We start from the raw sequence: 19,773 nt of genomic DNA, 5'->3' as shown, positions 1-19,773 counted from the left end.
AAAGACCACAAATAGAGTGCAGTGTATACTGCTTGGGTGATGGGTGCACCAAAATCTCACAAATCACCATTAAAGAACTTACTCATAAAATCAAATACCTCCTGTACTCCAATAACCTGTGGAAAAATAAATAAAAAATAGAAAAAATAAATAAAATTATTGGCTGATCTAAAAAAGCAATGTTAAAAATGGGTAGTCTTATTAAAAAACAATGATAGAAACATCATGAAGTTCATATAACCTCAAAGTAATTTCATATCTTTTACGTTTTTCTATTTCAACTATAAATTAATGCTTGTTATGATAATCAAAGTACTCTAAAACAATCAGATGTCTTCTAAATCATCAATTAAAAATATTTTCAGTAATGTGCATTGTTAGATATATTTTATTGTGCTCTCATTCTGTGAAAATTGGTAATCCAAGTATGGCATATATGCTAATTACCAATTAATGACTGACTAATTGCAACTCAACCTTGGGCAAAGCCATTTTCTATGGATTTCCTCAACTATTAACTGGGAGAAAATGACTCCTGCTCACAGGCATCTTGGTGAAGAATTTATTTGAAAATACTGTTCTGATAGAAAGTTCCAGACAGACATTTTCATGACACAATAACTTTGAAGTTGAGCAATGAAGTATGCTACCTTCAAATGAAACTAGAAGGGGTGCCAGATTGGTAGAGCACGAATTTTGAAACTGAAACTGGCTGGGACATCAAGGTTAACGTTACCCTTTAACCTCTTTCTTTCCCCTTTGCCCCCTTTTCCTTTCCCAAGCAAAGTATGGAGTGATTGGGAAGTAGGCCCTTACATTTTCTTTAAGAAAGTGGTATAGTGCTAGTTCCCTGTGATTTGGGAGGGAAAATCTCATTTGATTCCTCACCTCAACAATTTCCTATGATGCCTGTTTCTGCGAGTGGTATTTATGAGTTCTTGTTTTTTAGACAATTGTCTTGGAAATGTATCTAATCAAATACTGATATAAAGAGGAGCAGATGGGAAGGCTATGGAATGTTGAATTTGTCCTAAGTTGAGTTCCTGTTTATAGGAGGAGAGCCTGAGACCCTTTTTGCTAGTTTAGCTTTCTCCTTTGCTGAGTCTGCACATTTGAAATATTTTAGTGTTAGCCCGCTGTGACACACTGCCTGTCCAGCAGCTTAATTGATACTTAAGCAAGTTCACAATATGTCCTTCATATAATTAAACACTGGGGCTATGCACAAAAGGATATGTTTTTAATGCATCAGTTATGGAGACATTTTATCATCAGCCCCTTATTTCCACTGTCTTAATACAGCAGAGTAAAATATGATATTTAGGTATCATTATGCTTTGCCCTTTTCTACTTCCAAATCTGTTGGATCCTCTCTGGAAAGGGAGTCTTATGACCTACAGTCAAACAAGCTAGGTCAGATAATTTCCTTATGGCCAGCTTTTACCCAGAAAAGCAGAGGAAAAATCAGAGTGATATTTTTAGGTTTAATGACTGACTTTGGAAAAAAGGGGTTCTGATTTCTATGACACGCCTTGAGGAAGAGAGATTCTAGTTTTTATGGCTATCCTTGGGGGAGAATGGGACTGAGAGACTGGCAGTTAGGGGAAGGTCAGAGAAAAACTTTTGCTTCTGACGCTTTCATTTTGGGGCATTGTTTTCTGAGCCTCAGCATAGTCATCTATGTTTGACAGGTCTGCTCCATTTCAGCGCTGGGAATATTCTCAGCAAACACTTACCCAGTGTGTTCAGCAGCAATCAGGCTGTTGGTGATAATGTAGAAGTTTATTAGAACATGAAGAGAGGAATTACCTACAAGTAATTCTGGAGAGCTGGCTACCAGGAGCCAAATGCCTCATAGGCAGAAATTCATTGAATAGCATGCATTTATTATATGTTGCCAGCAGTTTAAGCATTTGAGCTCAAACCTCCTATTAGACCCTCCCCAGCATGCGGGCCACCCACCAGTTACAAGGCATGATGACACGACAGATGACCCGTCCTCCTTGGTAGCAGTACGGATATGGGTAGTAACCTAGTAAAGGTTCACAGACGCGGCGGCAGTAGCGGTTGCCTCGACGGCAGTAAATACAACAATAACCTCTCTCATCCAGCATGGGATCAAATTCTATTCCATTTTCAGTCTGAAAGAAGAAGAAGCCAGTGTTGGGGGTGGGAGAGGAAGGTTCACTAGCAAGAGTTCTCACCAAGCAGGGGAGAACTAGAAGACTGTACGAGTTGGGGGCTTGTGAGAAATTAAGCTCCTTAGCCTGATCATGGAGATATATCTACAGAGATTGAGATTGATTTTGAATGAGCCTCCCGGAGATTTCAAGTTGCTTAAACATTTTTTTTTTTGTTGTTGTTAAAGCCATGATCATTCTCCTTCCAACGATTGTGATCTGAGGGGTAGTAAGTTTTGTGAGGGCTCTTTTTTTCTCCTCTATCAAGAGTTTACATAAACATAACTCACATAGTCATTTATTGGAAGTTCTTCCTCACTTGCTTGTCTGGCGTGACGGGTCTTCTCTACCTTCACTTGAGGGACCACCCACTGTTCATTTTGTTCAATCCCTTTTTTTTCATTGGCAGGAAAGTGAAGATCTTCTCCATCCTCCTCAAAGTCTTGTAACTCAGAAACTAAGATAATAAATGCAAAGTTGTGATGCAACTGCTTTGCAAATGTTCCTGAAAGAAGTGCTTGGGGGAATAGCAGCTGGGGATAGAGATTTTCATTGTGTCTTTAAACTGGCATCATTCAGGCATGGACCACTTTTCCAAGCTCCTTCAGTTGATATTTTAGAGTCGTTTCCAAAACAAGCCTGATCATTTCTACATACACAAACTTCTTTGCTTCTTTGGCATGAAACATTTACTGCTTTGCCTTACCAGCGTACTAAATTAAAAACTGAGAACAAGGGACTTCTGTATCTCCTACAGTGATGATTTTACCCATGGTAGATGCTCAATAAATATTTCTTGGTTGCCTGAATTGATTTGACATCCTCTGTCCTCCCACTTTCCTTATGTTTCTTGTCTTAAAAATTTTTTTAAAAACTTTCTGTTTAGAAGTAATCTTAGATTATGGAAGAGTTGCAGAAATAGTACAGAGTTCACATATTCTTCACCCAGTTTCTCCTAATGTTATCTTACATAACCATGGTACAATGATAAAAAATCAGAAGTTAGCATTGGTGCAATGTTATTAACTAAACTACAGACTTTATTCAGATTTCATTAGTATTTTTACTAATGTTCTTTTTCTGTTCCAGCATCCAGTCCAGGATACCACACTGCATTTAGTTACCTTTTTTATATCTCTAAAGAGTACCCACAGATGCTTACATTGGTGAGAATAACCTCTCTTGGGTAATAGAGTAATCTATGCTGTGCAGAATGAGGGAGGCCAAATTGCATGTTAGCTAAACAGACTAAGACATCCGGGGGCCTTTACCTTTTCTATGGGCTAACTGGAAGTTGAGGGCTGGACTCTTCTACTCTGGACGTCTAGCCCTCAACTACTTTTATAGTAATTCCTAAAAGAGCGACAAAGAAATTTGTATTGCAGTGATTGTCTTATTTTCTAAGGAAAATGCCACCATTTGACATAGGGAATCCTTCTTGACAGCAGAGTATTGTTTTTGCCCTTCTCTCCTCTATTCTTGGGTTGGACCCACAGTGGTTTGAGCAACGGTCTGGTATAATGACTGCAATGAATATAGATGTGCAAAGAAAGATAGATTAGTTTTTTGCTATCACTAGTCACATTAGGATGGTGTTACCTTTGCTGGGATATTTAAAAGCCTGTCAACATTAATTTTTCTGATTTATAACTTGGCTGTGAAAAATTCCCTCCTCACTGGCAGTCAGCATATATAGACTCATCCAAGAAGGTATAAACCAATCATTTGTTTTCCTAGAAATGTAGCCTCTAAATGCTGGGAATGTTAACCTGTTACTGTCTTAGAAAATAGGAGGAGGATGAGGGTAAGGATGTCATACCTGATATTAGAGTGGGATTGATCCAATACATGGTCACGTTGTCACAAATCTCCAGAATTTTGGAATTTTTAAGAAAATCTCGGTTTTCAATAGGCTTTTCTGCTGGGACCCAAATCACTGACTGTTCAAAAAAAGTTGTGGTAATTTCTTCATTCTGAAAGAAGAAAGTAGCTTAGGGTGGGGATTGGCAGAGAAATTAATAGAACAAGTGAGACATTATGGGATGCTGGAAAACAACATATTTTGAGTGTGAGTAACAATTTTAATCCTAGTGCTGCTGGTGAACTAGCTCTGTGCCTTGCATTCAGTGGGTGTTGGGGGAGTTAACAACTGATCCTTCCTCCATCCTGGGTCTAACAGCAAGGCTGCTTACTAAACTAGGAGCCTTCTCTGTTACCATTTCACTCAAAGTCAGAAAGGCGCTTCATTATTTTCAGCATGTCCTGGGTCTGTGTATGTTTTAACTTGAGCTTCTGGAACCCTGAGTGATTTACATTTGTTTTCTTTTTTATAAATACATTTTGTTAGCCTGCCTTATTTAGGCTTGCATCTTGGGTGGCAAGCAGGATTTGATCTGGAGCTGAAGAAATTCCTATAATCCAAACTCGTGAGATCAATTCAATAACAATGGGATCTAATATTTGGGTTTTACAAGATTTGCCTGTTGATGGTAGCCAGTTATCGTACAAAAGATGTCTTTTTATGTTTTAAAGTGAGGTCTCCAGTTTTTGACTTCACTGGCCTTCCTACTATTGCATTCCTTTCATTGTAGATGCTTAGAGTTTATCTCACAGAGTGTTTTTGCTTTAAGCAGCTTTTTGTATACTGTGAAGGACGCCACTTTCTCTTCAGTTTCTAGTATGGAGGTAATTGTGTTGTATATCTAGTTCTTACTAATTTCTCCCGGAATCATTTACAATTCTAAAGTCTTAGCACCTTTGTCCTTGAGTCTGTAACGACCCTGAGATGCATTGAAAGGAATTGTATAAAATGAGGTTGGTATGCTGACTAGCTTTGTTAGCAAAATCAGGGCTATTTATATACCTGCTCTGCATGTTTAAAATACACATGCCATGGATACAGTGTGGAGGGAAGTACAGAAGAGGGTTTTGTCATTCAGGACCACAAATTTGTCTCATTAAAAAAAAATCTGTGGTGTGTATATAAAAAATAAGATTTACTTGAAGCTACAATATTCTTACTATCATGAATATTCGTGTTATTTAAAATATTTGGTGAAATTAACTGAAGACTAAATTAGGGCCAAAATGAGACATTATGAGCCTTTTCCTTTATTTTTTATTTGTTTATTTATTTTTTGACACTGAGTCTCGCTCTGTCGCCCAGGCTGGAGTGCAGTGGCGCGAACTCGGCTGACTGAAACCTCCACCTCCTGGGTTCAAGCAATCCTCCCACCTCATCCTCTTCAGTAGCTGGGATTACAGGCATGCGCCATCATGCCTGGCTAATTTTGTTTTGTTTTAGTAGAGATGGGTTTTCACCATGTTGACCAGAGTGGTCTCGAACTCCTGACCTCAAGTAATACCCCTCTTCAGCCTCCCAAAGTGCTGGGATTATAGGTGTGAGCCACCGTGCCCAGCCCCCTTTGCCTTAATCTTTCAGAAAAATAAATCCTATTATATCACTTCAGGTTCTCATTGCTGGCTGGCCTACTCAAATGCTTACATTATTTTCTGAACGTAATTAGCATATGTTATTGTGTATAGTAGCTTTTTAATCCTATTGATTTTCCTTTTATCTTACCTTTGCCTACTGTAGTCATTCCTAATATCCTGAACGTTGATCTATTCCTCAGATGCATCTAACTCATGCTTACTTTAAAAAAAAAAATAGTCTCCAAACTCTGTCACTACCATAGACCTTGGGAGCAGAGCATCATCTTTGGGAGAACGTTCTTTGTTTTCTTGGAAATTCTAGTAACAAGAGTCTGTAACTTCTCTGGCCCTGAGGAGACCAGTAGCATGAAAGAGTAAAATGGGAGCCAATGACAGCTCTAAGACTTGGGTAAGGGAAGGAAAAATAGTCCTCCCCACCCACTACCCCCAAATAAAGAAAAAATAAAGGAAAAGAAATGGGTTAGTGAGAATCAAGATGGAGGGAGCTGGGTGGGAGAAAAGTGAAAAAGAACAGGGAGAGAGAGAAGAAAGAAAGAGGTTTTTATAGTGTGTAGAAAGATCACTCTGCCATGGCCGGGCACGGTGGCTCATGCCTGTAATCCCAGCCTTTGGGAGGCCTAGGCGGGCGGATCACGAGGTCAGGAGATTGAGACCATCCTGGCTATGGTGAAACTCCGTCTCTACTAAAATACAAAAAAAGAAATGAAAAAAAATGACGGGTGCTTGTAGTCCCAGCTACTCAGGAGGCTGAGGCAGGAGCATGGCATGAACCCAGGAGGCGGAGCTTGCTGTGAGCTGAGATTGCCCCACTGCACTCCAGCCTGGGTAACAGTGTGAGATTCCGTCTCAAAAAATAAATAAATAAATAAATAAATAAATAAAGAAGGATCACTCTGACATTGCCATAATTCCACTTTAGATTTGCCAGCTAAGCAGTAAACTAAACCAATGCTTGTTTTTTTCTTGCTATAGTGGGGATATGTTGTCACAATATGACCTTAACTGAGGTCCCCCTTCTCCCACTAATAAAACCATACTGTAATTATAGACAAAATATCAGGAAACAATAAAGAGCCTCAGGGACCTTACAGATAGTTGTATTATAGGCAATAACATCCATCTCCCATTAGGTTTTCAGGGGCCATTCAGTGATTGCACCAGCACCCTAGGTTGCCTTACTTTGGCCTAGCAGGGTGTTTTTAGAGAGTTTGTATCACATTTCAGTGTTCACCTTCTTTGCTTTTGCCTTTCCTAGTGAGGTTAAATGTGAATTATTGGCCGGGCGCCGTGGCTCAAGCCTGTAATCCCAGCACTTTGGGAGGCCGAGACGGGCGGATCACGAGGTCAGGAGATCGAGACCATCCTGGCTCACACGGTGAAACCCTGTCTCTACCAAAAAAAAAAAAATATAAAAAACTAGCCGGGCGAGGTGGCGGGCGCCTGTAGTCCCAGCTATAGGGAGGCTGAGGCAGGAGAATGGCCTAAACCCGGGAGGCGGAGCGTGCAGTGAGCTGAGATCCGGCCACTGCACTCCAGCATGGGTGACACAGCAAGACTCCGTCTCAAAAAATAAAAATAAAAGTGAATTATTCCATTAGCAGCCCAGCATAAAATGGTAAGGTGAATGAACCACAGTCTTTAAAATAGGTGAATACTGAAGTGTGACAAAAGTGGCAAGAACCCCAGGTGACTTTGGAACTTTCTTTTTTAAAAATGCTTTATCTGAGGCAAGATTTTGTTTCTCTGGCTCATCCCTCTTACTAGAAATCTTTGGCTTCAAAGAAAATCAACATAATGTTAATGGGTGCCCTGGTATAAAAGTATAGCATTGCACCTAAAATTATGCAATTCAGTTTTTTGAAAGGCCTAAGTTCAAGACCCCAGTCTGCTACTCACTAGCTGTGTGACCTTGAGCAAGTCACTTTTTGGCTCTGAGTTCGAGTTTCCTGATCTGAAAATGATGATAATAATAGCACCTATCTATAAGGTTGTCGGAGAATCAAAGAAAAGTGAAGCATTTAGTACAATGTTTGGCACATAGGTAGCATCCAATAAATGATGTCTTTTGCCACCACAATTATTCTTCTTACATACCTCGTCTATTTCCTCTTCTGGTTCAGAAAATTCAGGAATCACTTTAATCTGAGTTTTGATAAAACATTTTTGAAGACCCACGAAGTAGATGCCAGTGTATCCCTATGAAACAGACAAAACAACAATAAAGCTTCCCAAAAGACCCACTATTAGTAAGTTCCATGATCTGTTGGGGTACCAGACTAGCAAAATTTGAATTCATAATGGAATGCTAGCCTCCTCTAGGTTTCCATTTGAATTCAAATTTTAGATGGAGGCTATTTTTAACTTGACTCAACTGCTCTAATATTTTAAGTGGAAAACCTTAGGGGGAAAACATCCAACTTACGTTTTTAAAGTCGTGTACTTCCAATGTTTCATCAGTGCCATTTCCGCTTCTGAATATTTCAGTTCTGGTCACAGGATCAATTTCCATGTAAATCTTCTTCTTCTCTCCATTGCTGTAGAAAGTGTGCTCCATGTCATAGGTCTGGGAGAACAGAGGAAAACAATCTCTAAGATATTCAGTGTGGGTCAGGAGATGGAGATCATCCTGGCTAACACGGTGAAACCCCGTCTCTACTAAAAATACAAAAAAATTAGTCGGGCGTGGTGGCGGGCGCCTGTAGTCCCAGCTACTCGGGAGGCTGAAGCAGGAGAATGGCGTGAACCTGGGAGGCGGAGCTTGCAGTGAGCCGAGATCTTGCCACTGCACTCCAGCCTGGGCGACTGAGCAAGACTCCATCTCAAAAAAAAAAAAAAAAAAGGATACTCAGTGTGTCCCTAAAGTGAGGTGCTTTTTGGTGCTGCAGCTGATATGGAGATCACTTCAGAGCTGGTATTTTGAATTCAAGCCAAGCTGCTGAACTAATTACTAAGAATTCCAACAGTTTTCTTGGCAGCCTTGGCTAAATAGCAAATGATAGTTTGTAAACCAGCCTATAAAGTATTTTCCCCTTGTGTTAAGCTGAGGGATCACCTAAAACCTATGCTGCTTCTTTAAGCTACCACTTCCCTTTCCAAGTGCTAAGTAATCACGCCCCCCAATCCCCCCACACTGCCCCTTCCCTCACCCATGAAATTCATTAGGTCTGAGAAAGAGATTTGAATACACTTAAAATGGTTACGTATTGTTTGTCTCCTTATCTATCCAGGGCTTTAATATTGCCACAACAGCCTTGAGTCTATCCTTTTAGAATCTGGAGACTTTCTCCTTGCCAATATTAGTCCTACCCTGCTCTGTTTGCTTCCTTTTGCACCTTAAACTCCAGGAAACATTTATACCTTTCCTTAGTCTTCTCTTTATAGGGCAACCAACCCCACCCAGTTTGTTCCTGGGTTCTGTTTCCCAAGCCATATTCAGTTGTTTTCAAGTTCTGCAGATTCTTTTGTGTATATGGAATTAAGCCAACTGAGCCAAGTGTCCTGCATTAAGTAACGTGGAGCCTCCCAAGAAGAAAGGCTGTTCATCAGGTCTTTCTTGAGTGGCTAAAACAAAACCCCAGATTTTCTCCTGTGCTCTAAAAGAGGCAATTGTATTTCTAGAGACCAAGAGGACCAGTCCCATATGGTACTGCAGTTTAGGAGTAAGCCCTTATCTTATAATTTTAGGGCATATTTATAGGTAGAAGCAAATAAGCGTAAAGCAATTTGTTATCTGTCACGAACCAGGCCAGACCTGATGATGCCTTTTGGAAGTCTATCTTATCTCTGTCATTAGGAGACCTTTGTTTATCAAGTTTCTTCATATTCATTTTTCCTTATGAAAAAAAATTTGGAAAACTAAAAGCCTTAAAAAGCAAGTCTTCAGAGCCCACATTGCTTTCTAATGATGCGGTTCCCAGTGGCAGCCTTGTAGAGAACTTACACCAGGTTGGGTCGTTTTTTAGTGTCTGCTGATGCCATTGACTGAATGTTAGTTTAACCTGGTCAAATATTCACCAACTCAACTAGAGAAAAACAAATTGGAACCATTTGTAGAAGCAAGTATTACTTCAAGGGTGGCAAGTCTAATGTAGCTGCTGAAGAGAAAATCAAGAGTCAATGTCATTTACCCCTTGGTAGCTCTACAGTGCCTTGGACATGGTTGGAACCTAAGTATTTGTTGAATAAATTTTCCCCACCAATGGCACATCCTTATCTTCCTAAAGAGAGATTTTTGAGTATTGGCAAGGTCTTTTTAAAAAACCATTTTAAAAGTGAAAGAAAAACAATACTTAGAACTCTCCAGCAACTGCAGAGTTAACTCAGGAAGTCTGGCCTGGTTTGTGATAGTTAGCAAATTCCTTTAGGTTTGTTATTTGCTTCTAGCAATAAATATGTCCTTAGTTCCAGCTCTGCAGCCAGCTTGAGAAGAGAAACGTCTACCTATGGCAACAAATTGAGCTCTCAGTCTGTCTGACTTAAGTAGAGGAGAGAGGCATCCACTTCAGATCCAGTCTTGTCAGCTCTCCCAACGGGGGAATTTTGTTAGAAATACTATCCATTTTTGAGACAAATGTTGATGCCACTAGCCACTGGGGGCTGGGGTGGGGTGTTTATTTCATCAGTAGCACCACTGATGGATTATTGTATGGAAAAATGAGGTTAGAGACTAGGGGATGCTGGAACACTGCCTAACTGGGTGAAAGAAAAAATACAGGCTGTATTTTCAATCACTGGTAGAAGACTATGGAACCTACTGGTGACATTTAGAATTTCAGTGTGTTTCTGTGGAATGAGTTTTCCTGCACTGTTGGCAATGCACTTTACTTGGACACCTTGCTAGATGAAAACTATTGGAAACTGCCAAGCTCAGCAGATCTTGATTATTTTCAACATTCCTGCAAAGAGTTTTTTTTTGGTAGGAGAGAAGGGGTCCATTCTGATTGTGCTCATTAACTTGTTGACTTTATGTTAGTAATGATAAGTTACTAAATAGAGTGGGAACAGAATGACTTCGTTTATGTGTGACTCCTTGGTAGGGGGTAGGAGTGGGAAGCTATATATTCACCCAGACAGAATTTCACTATCAAGGTGTCCTTTTGGAACAGACCATTCTTCGTCTAGGAAGATGATGCTGGTGGCCCACTTTGGACTGTTTGGAGATGGGTATGAGCAAATCCAGACACACTGTCTCGCCTGGGTCCCTGTGGAGCACATTGCTTGGGTAATGGCTATGCAAGCTTCACTGGCCCATATGAAGACTGAGCTCATGCCTTTGGCATCACAAGTACTTTGCTCTCTACTAAGCTTCCTGGCTCAGGGGTTGAAGGTCTTTCTGGAGATGAAAGAATAAATGGCTTTGTCCTCTCCAGGAGCAAGCTAAAACAGAGACAGGATGACTGGCCTGAAGAGAGGTGTGAGTGGGCTACAAGTAGCTCATCTCAGCTGCCTCCAACTCAGCTTTATTCCAGGAAGGATAAGGCAAGGACAGAATATGATGAGAAGTACACCCCTGCCCCACTGGCAAATAGAGTTAATTTTTGGTGCTTCTAGCTTTCCTTTTCTGTTCTATTTTCATATTCATTCTATACCCTCATAGCCCTTCCCCCTTCTCTTCCCATCTCTCTCTGTCCCTTTGTCTCCTGTCTAGACATCTAGGAATCTTGTGGTGCTTCAGGTACCTTATGACAAAGAAGAAATCAATCTGACCCATGATTTCACACTTAGATATTAGTGATGAATGTTTGTCTGTTTAAAAATTTGAGTGCAATACTTCACTGAGAGGAATGAAGTACTAATGGTCGATTTTATTACTTTATTACTTTGCCATTACTTTCAATGGCAAAAACCACAATTACTTTTGCACCCATCTAATAGGCACAGTGGCACGAGGAATGGGAGATATTTGGGGGCAAGGGCATCTTTCCAGCACCACTCAAATGGGCTCTTACTCCACCCACACATAAGGCTGGCCTTAACTATAAGAACCAGAACATTGGAATGGAACAAGGAAGCCAATGGAGTGGAATAGGAATCAGAAGTGAAATGAGACAGATATGTGATTAAGTCCAGGCAGTGAGAGGTGTAAGAAGACCACACTGACAAAACATGTAGAGGACACAACCCATTTTTCTTCCCTGCGCAGGAATTCTGTCTTCAGTCCAGTTAAATCCTCCATTCAGGCAGCAAATGAGCCCTAACATCCTTCTTTCACGGTTTTCCCTGTTTTCTTGCCTCTGTGGCAGTCCCTGAGATCAGAAAAGAAAGCTTTTTATAAAAAGTAAAGCTATCTCAGACCTCAGTGTGATGGATCTGTTTTGGGGGCAAGAAGCTTTAGCCTGTCCTGACAGGGATTTGAGGGCATTTGGCTTAGGTTTGTTTTTTGAAGCCTGTGATTAATCTAGCTGCTCTTCACTCCATCTTCATCCCTTACTGTCTGTTTATGAGGTACACTCTCCAAAGGTGAAATACATGCTCAGAATAGCTGGCTAGCAGGTGTTAGGCTGGAAGGAAGGGAAGAGAATGCACTGTACCATATTATTATTAACCTAACTTGGGGGAATTAAAGGGCCTCTGGGTATTTCTTTACCAACACAGAACAGACAGATTGTTCCTTATGCGAAGTTAGAGTTCTGCATCTTCAATCACCATTTGGCAATATGCAAAATATTGGCATAAGCAGTACAGACATTCTTTTTCAACAAGAAAAAGCTACTTCTTTTATCTACAGACTTGAGCTGGCCAGTACGTTTTTCCCCTACCCATTATCCCCATCCCTGATTCTTAAATGCAGCTGAAGAATAGTGGAAAGAATCTTCAGACTAGCCTCTAGTTCTAACATTAACCCCACCACTTACAAGCTGTGTGATTTTGGGCAAGTCACTGAGTGTCTCTAGGGACTCAGTTCCTATTTTAATCCTTCACTCCTTTTCATCTGTAACGTTAGATAGTTAGCAAAGTCTGCCGAGATTTGCTCAGATCAACCTGTCAGGTTGATCATTGGACTACTCCTACTGCTACCATCTGTTGATCATCCAGGCTACTTCCTCTACAGCCCCAATTCCACTCCCAACCACTCCAGAACAGCTGTCTTTGAAGGCCTAGGCTCTTCATCCTGGTGTCACATAAGTTGTTCAGCAAATGCTGCCTTAGGAGAATGAAGAGACTGACTAAGAAGAACATGCCATCACAACCACAGCCTGGTTCCACATAATTGCTGGGAGCTGCCCTTGAGTAGCCCAGAGTAAGAGCTGGCCCAGTGAGAGTTGTACAAGGGTGGCCCTGGGTCTCACAATGCATTAGGAGGAAAATGAAGGGAGGTCTTTTTTTTTTTTTTTTTTTTTTTTTTTTAAGAATGCCAACATGGCACCATCTGGTAAAGCTCAGTCTCCCTGTCAAAAAATATTCCAGTTACGTCTTCAACTTTTTCCTTGAGGGTATATTAATATTTCTCTAGACCCACATTTCACCCACCAGACTGTGGTGTAGGAAAGCCCAGAGGACCTGGGGAGGAAAGTTGTTTTCCTTGTGTGCCTAGAGAGGAGTGAAAAAAGTTAATATTGGGCTAATGCCCAATTGTGCGTGCCAAGAAATAGGCACGCACAAAAAGTTGCAATCAGACTCATCAAGAAAGTGCTTCTTCTGAGCAAAGGATTTTCAGCCTAGAATGACAGTGGGCTCACAACGCTGTGGGAGACTGTTTTAATGATCACCTGCAAATGAGGTGTGGCAGGAGGGCAGAAAAACGCCCGCTTATCCCTACCACTCCTCATTGCTCTGGTAATATGTAGAAGTTGAAGGAACATCCTCACAAATCTGTTGATTGCTGTGTGGTCCTGATGGCTTTCAAACAACCCGAAAGTCACCAGGCAGCTCCTATGTAAGGCAATAAGGACCATCTTTTATTTATTAAATGTATGATTCTTCCGCCTCACTCCACAAAGGATTGGCAGGGATGGGCTACAAGGTCTGTGCTATGTTTCTAAACTGTTGGTTTAAAGGCTAGGATTTTTCTGATTTGTTTTCTTCATGTTGGATTAATTAGCTGAGGAGTTGGCTTCTGACTGTTTCCAGTAAAATGTGTAATACAGGGGGCTTTAAGCAAGAATGTTTCTTTGGCGATTCTGCTTCAGTGATCCCAGGGCAATCACTGCCTGGAAGGGAAGCCTCATTACGATGCCTTCTCAAAATTGCTGAGACTGAATAGGTCTCTTCTGCTTATTTAAGAAAGCTGAAGAGAGAGCTGGATGGACCTGGCTTTCATTTAGCTCAGGTGGCTCCTATATGTGGCTGTGGGTCAGGGGCCTGGGACCTGTAAGAAAATGCAGCAGCTCACCCAGAGTTAGTCATCCTTGTTTCACTTTATTTCGATTTCTTTCTCTCTCTGGTGTGTGTGTGTGTGTGTGTGTGCGCGCGTGTGCACACCTGTGTGCACACACACCTGAGGTGTGTGAGGGGAGGAGGTCAGGCATGGCTTTTTCTCAATTTGGATACAGGAATCTGGATCTTTTGTACACACCAAAGCGGGAGTGAGGAGAAGGACTTACTGGCATGGAAATGTCAACACCAGATGTGGGATGTTAAATAAATACTGTTTATTATACACAGATGTTGAAAGGCAAAATAAAACGGAGGCGTGGTGGAGGCTAGGAGAGCAAACACTAAGAGCTTGGAGGAATTCCCAGGACAGCAAACAAATCACTGCCACCGGTAAGCACAGTTGCATACACAGCTCTCTCTACCAAGGGCCACAGAGTCCCCACAAGTCTCACAGACTTGTTAAGGAAAGCCCAAAGAGACTGGATTTTAATCTGCTAACTCTTGTTTCTTGCTAGGCCATACCATTAAGGAGAGAGTCTTTAATTTGTGTAAGATACCTGGATCCTTTTCCTGTGCAGCTCTTCCAAGACTAAGCTGACTGCTAGTCTCTTCCCAGAATTCTTAAGTCTGCTCTAAGGCAGGCTTATTGACAGCCTCAGCCATTGGAAACATAGATGGTCTCCTGAGCTCTTTGTCTGGGACTTGAAGGTAGTAGTGGACTAAGTAAAACATCCACATTTCCAGCTGATTTCTTAGTTTTCAATGAACCAAACCTGGTCTTGTGAAGGCCAGGACTTAAATATCAAAGACAATAAATCATAACTCCCCACTGGAACGGAAAACCAACAACATTTGTTCATGGTAGAGAAACTTGCCCTAGGGGACACCTGTTGTCTTTATCTGGATTACTTCATAATAGCTTTGTTCATTTCTGAGAGTCTCTTTGCTGAAAGTGACATCCCAAAATGGATTACTTCAAAAGAGGTTTGATTTTTGATAAACTTTATTCAGCAGCATATCCCACCTCTTCTGTGCATGCACTGACCACGTTTTACTTTTGGTTTGAGGTATCATAGGATTGCTCCTTATAATCATTAAAAACAGAACTAGAATGAGATGTAAAGGTGACATAATAGGGAAACAGAGGAGACCATGGACCTGCTAGTGAGTTTGACACTTTGCAATATAAATGCAAGGTCTCCACCTAGTCGTTTATAGCTGCACTGAGGCAAATAGCACTACAAGTTTATAAAAACACATACACTCTTTTGGAATAGCATTTGCAGTACCAACGACAACAATAAAACAAGAAAGGCCATCTGGCCCCTTATTTAGGCAAGCCTCTAAGGATGGTCAAAAGGACTAGCTATCCACCATGCCCAGTTAAGTACATTGTGGCTATGGAGAACAAAAGGATTTATGGCCCTTTAACTCGTGTATAATTTTCAAGAGGATCCAAGATTCAACTTGTGGGGTGACATATCACCTTGGGAATTAGCTAAGTGGTACCAGAATTGTATTGGAATGCATTTTGGCACTCTTATTAATTTGCTGTTTTCTTCCTGATCTCTATTGCTTTACCCACCCTGCCGGCCTGAACACAGGTGGCTTCTCTAGAAAGACATTTGAACGGTAAGTAGTTCAGAAGCAAGGAGCAGTAAGGGGAGGAGGAGGGGATAGGGCTAACTATAGGCATTGGGTGATGCCTGAAATCCTTTCTGGAACAAGGTATAAATAAAAAGGCAAACAAAGTAGGCTGGCTTGCTCTCCCTCCTACTTAAACCTGATAAGATATCCTTTGGGACTAAATGAAAGTGGGTATGACAGCAGAGGTGGAGAACTCAAGGGTGGTTATGCCTTATATCTCTGTTTTCTTTCAGACACTTAGCCAGCTTATTTTCTACTTTTCCCCCTCTGCCTTTCTCTCCCCACTGACCCATATCTTTATCTCTGCTCCTATTGCTCCTTTGGCTCCTAATGGTCCATGCCAACCCATTTTCTTGTATCATCCTCTTTCCTGGATTTGTGCTTTTTCCTCCCTACACCTGTTACCAAATAGAAATGAGCATCTTATGACAACAAATTAACAACAGTAATAACAATAACTTCAGCAGCAATCCACACACCAACAGAAAAACATGGCAAAGCCAGAAAACTATCTTCACAACTTGTAGTTTGTATATTTGTTGATTATCTTTCAAATGGAAATTGTGAACATGAAGGGATTATGGTTTTATTTGGGACTATGGTTTTATTTATTTATTGTATATCTAAACTTGCCCATTGCATATGAGCCCAGGAGTAACAATAACACTAAGGTACAGAAATACAAACTACAGTGGCTAGCCAAGCTTCACCAAATGACCCCCGTATCAGAAACTTTCTGAGTTATCTGTGATTAATGACTTGGGGTCGCATGCTTCTACCTTGTGGCATTACTATCTCCGTGGGACAGTGATGATTGCAGCTGGCAAGGAGCTGAAAAGCTCTGTTTTTTTTTTTAAGTCATAAATAAATGTGAAGTCAGGTATGAGAATTGCTCCTCCTGAAAAGCAGCTTGCTGCCTGTTCTCACTGCAGATGCATTAAGTCAGAAACATAATCCCTGAAAATCCTTTGCTGCCACTTTGGGTGGTTTCTCCTTATGTGGTGGTCTAATTACTTTTCCATCAGTTTCTGCCCAGATAATTGAAAGAAAGATGGAAAGTATCTTTTTCTTAAAGTAAAAACTTTGCTCCTAGGAGGAGTCTTAACTCCTCAAATACAAGCATTATAGAAGAATGGGTAGTTCTACACCCTATCATTACTAACCAAAATACAGAAAACAAGTTTTTTTCCCCTTACCAAAATAATTAGGCAAATGAAGGAGAGAAAAATCTTGATTCAGTTTTTCACACCACCAGAAAATAAACACAAAAGAGACTTCACGATTTTCATTTTCAGAGTAATTTATATGCCTACTAATTAAATTCAATCAAACTCAGAACAGAAGCATCAGATTATGATGTGTATTTACTTACTTTTTTGGGTACCTCCGGCCAGAAGTGCTTGCTCCCCCAAAACAGGACAATTAGAGTTAGGGCCAGGATACCAAACACCAGTCCACAAATCTTAAGTGATTTACATATTTTCTTGGATTTAAAAGCTTCTGCCTAACCAAAGAACAAAGAGAATAAAACAATACATAATAAACCTCAATAAGCAAGCCATAATTCAAAGTCACCTTTGATTCCACTTTCTAATGTTCACTTTGCAATATGATAAATCTGTGAAACCATGCTTCTGCTCAAAAGGGAAAAAATATGAATCAACTTACATTTAGAATGTGACAGTCTTCACAATTCTCTGGAGGATTCTTTGCCATGGTCTCTCAGCACACAGTACTCTTTCCCTGCTTTGAGAGGACTGAGAGACCACTGCTGAGGTGGAGTTGCAAGTGAGTCGGCTAACAGATGCCAGAGGAGAAGCTGAATTTATATGGCTCAAATATGTCATACCAGAGCCTGAGGGAGCCCAGGGGACTCCTGTGCTGCGATTTGTTACATAGATATACCCATATATGTATATAACTTCTGTGCACAGAATTCCATCCAGAATGGCAAAGACAGAAGGTTATAATGAAAACTATTGTCCTGGGGGTTGGGTTGGAAGGGGACCAAACCTAGGACACATTGAAATGATTTTTCACTACGAACTTAAAATATCAGTGGCAACACATGCTGCACACTCCAGAAATAAGCAAACAAAACAAAGAAGGGAACGAAGTCCTATTTTCAATTCCATTTGATTCAGCAAATATTTATTGCAGGGATATTAAATGTCAGGCACTGTGCTTGGTGTTTGAGATTCAGAAATGAAAAGATATTGCCTCCTTCACTAAGTTAAAGCTCTTTAAATGCTGCTATCAATATGTACTTAACTAATTATAATGAAAACAGGATAAAATAAAGACTAATTCTAAGCTCTCTCTCTTCATATTCTGTCTCTGATTTTTCTCCTTTCTTGAGTCTTCTTCCTCAGTCTGCTTTTTAATGTTTACATGCCTTATGGTTCTTTTCTTGATGATCATTCTCACTTTACACAGACTTCTTAGATTATATCATTCATTCCTACAGCTGAAAATATCACCTACATATCAATGATTTCCACATCTGTACCTGTAACCCAGTTCTATCTTTTAATTTCAAGGCCATTTGAACATCTCCACCTGGATAGACCTCAGGAATCTCAAGCTCAACATGTTCTATATCAAAGTCTTCTTTCAACACCTTCTCCTAACCTACTTTTCCCCTCATATTCCCTATCTTAGTTGGTGGCTATATTAGTTTGCTAGGGCTGCCATAACAAAATACCACAGACTGAGTAGCTTAAATGGCAGAAATTTATATTCTTACTGCTCTGGAGACTAGAAGTCCAAGATCAAGGTGTTATCAGGGTTGGCTTCTTCTGAGGCCTCTCTCCTTGGCTTGTAGATGACCATCTCCACATTCACATGACATGCTCCCTCTATGTATGCCTGTATCCTAATCTCCTTTTATTATAAGAACATCAGTTACATTGGATAAGGGCCCATCCATATGACCTCATTTAACCTTAATTACCTCATTAAAAACCCTATCGCCAGATACAGTCAAATATGGAAATACTAGGGGCTAGGGCATCAACATATGAATTTTGAGGGGACATAACTCAGCTTATAACAGTGAAATTGTCACACACCCAGTCTTTGAAACCAAAAATCTGAGGTTTTGTCTCTTTTTCACATTCCCTTTATCCAATGAATCACTAGATCCTATCTATTCCAATCAATCACTAGATCCTATCTATTCTAAATTTTTATGTCTCTGAAAGCTGTTCTTTCCTCCCTATGCTCAGTGCTAACACCCCAGTTTAGTTTGTCATCCTTTCTGACAAGTCTCACATCCATACCTTTTACCCAGGCTGTTCTCTTGGAGCTCTACACCCATATGTCCATCTAACCTGCTAGACATCTCCAATACCCAACAGACACCTCAAATTCCATATGTCCCAAACTGACTTAATTATCTCTCCTTTCAAACATACTCTTTTTTTTTTTTTGGTATTACCTCTCTCACTATATGACACAATAATCAGTCTCTAGAATAGAAACCTCCAAATGATCCTTGATTTCTTCCTGTCTTGTTCATCCCCACGGCTAATCAACTATTAAGTCCAGTTAATTCTGCCTCTGAATTAGCTCTGCAATCCTATTCTCTCCATTGTCAATCACCACTGTTTAAGTTGGGGTTCTCAGTTACTTTTACTATTGCAATAGAATTCTGTTTTCCTTGTCTCTCATACATTGTCTTCAAGATGATCCTTCTAAGACTCAAATCTGGGATAATCTCTTCCTTGCTTAAAATCCTGTAGTATCTATTCATTGTCTATAAAATCCAAGCCACTTATTGTGACATAGTAGGCATTTAATGATCTGGACTCTGTCCAACTCTCTAGCCTTGATTTTGGACAATTTTTTCCTACAACGATGGAGCCAACTGGGAGGTCGCAGCTGGGCAGGAAAATGGGGCATGTACATATGACTACCTCCACATCCTAATGTCTCAAGGAAAATAATTTTCTAATTGTTGGAGACATGATTGTGCGTTAAATTGATTACATAAATTATGAAATATGTCACGATTCTATATGTTCTACAATTCTTTGGTCAAGCTTAAAGAGAGAAAAAAGAAAAGCCACAAGAGCAGTTTCATGGAGAAACTTATGTTTATTGGGTCAGATGGTTCCCCTCAGTGATGTTCTTCACTCTATGCCTCTGACGCCTGCCTCACACTGTACACCCT

The 19,773-nt window shown here is 40.5% G+C and overlaps 1 protein-coding gene across 1 annotated transcript; it reads right to left on the bottom strand.

The window, feature by feature from the left end:
- Positions 1–1,763: 1,763 nt before the first annotated feature.
- TNMD (tenomodulin) lies at positions 1,764–17,398 on the bottom strand. Its single transcript, XM_005594106.5, has 7 exons — positions 17,268–17,398; positions 16,972–17,103; positions 8,059–8,199; positions 7,731–7,832; positions 4,000–4,153; positions 2,471–2,637; positions 1,764–2,141 (listed from the first exon to the last, which is right to left on the bottom strand). The coding sequence occupies exons 1-7, from the start codon at positions 17,313–17,315 to the stop codon at positions 1,932–1,934; spliced, it is 954 nt and encodes a 317-aa protein (XP_005594163.1). The 5' UTR covers positions 17,316–17,398; the 3' UTR covers positions 1,764–1,931.
- Positions 17,399–19,773: the final 2,375 nt, after the last annotated feature.

This window comes from Macaca fascicularis, chromosome X (assembly GCF_037993035.2).
Source record: "Macaca fascicularis isolate 582-1 chromosome X, T2T-MFA8v1.1".
In the NCBI taxonomy this organism is placed as follows: Eukaryota; Metazoa; Chordata; class Mammalia; order Primates; family Cercopithecidae; genus Macaca; species Macaca fascicularis.
Note: the sequence above shows the minus strand (reverse complement) of the source record. Positions and strands in the feature narration are given on the sequence as shown.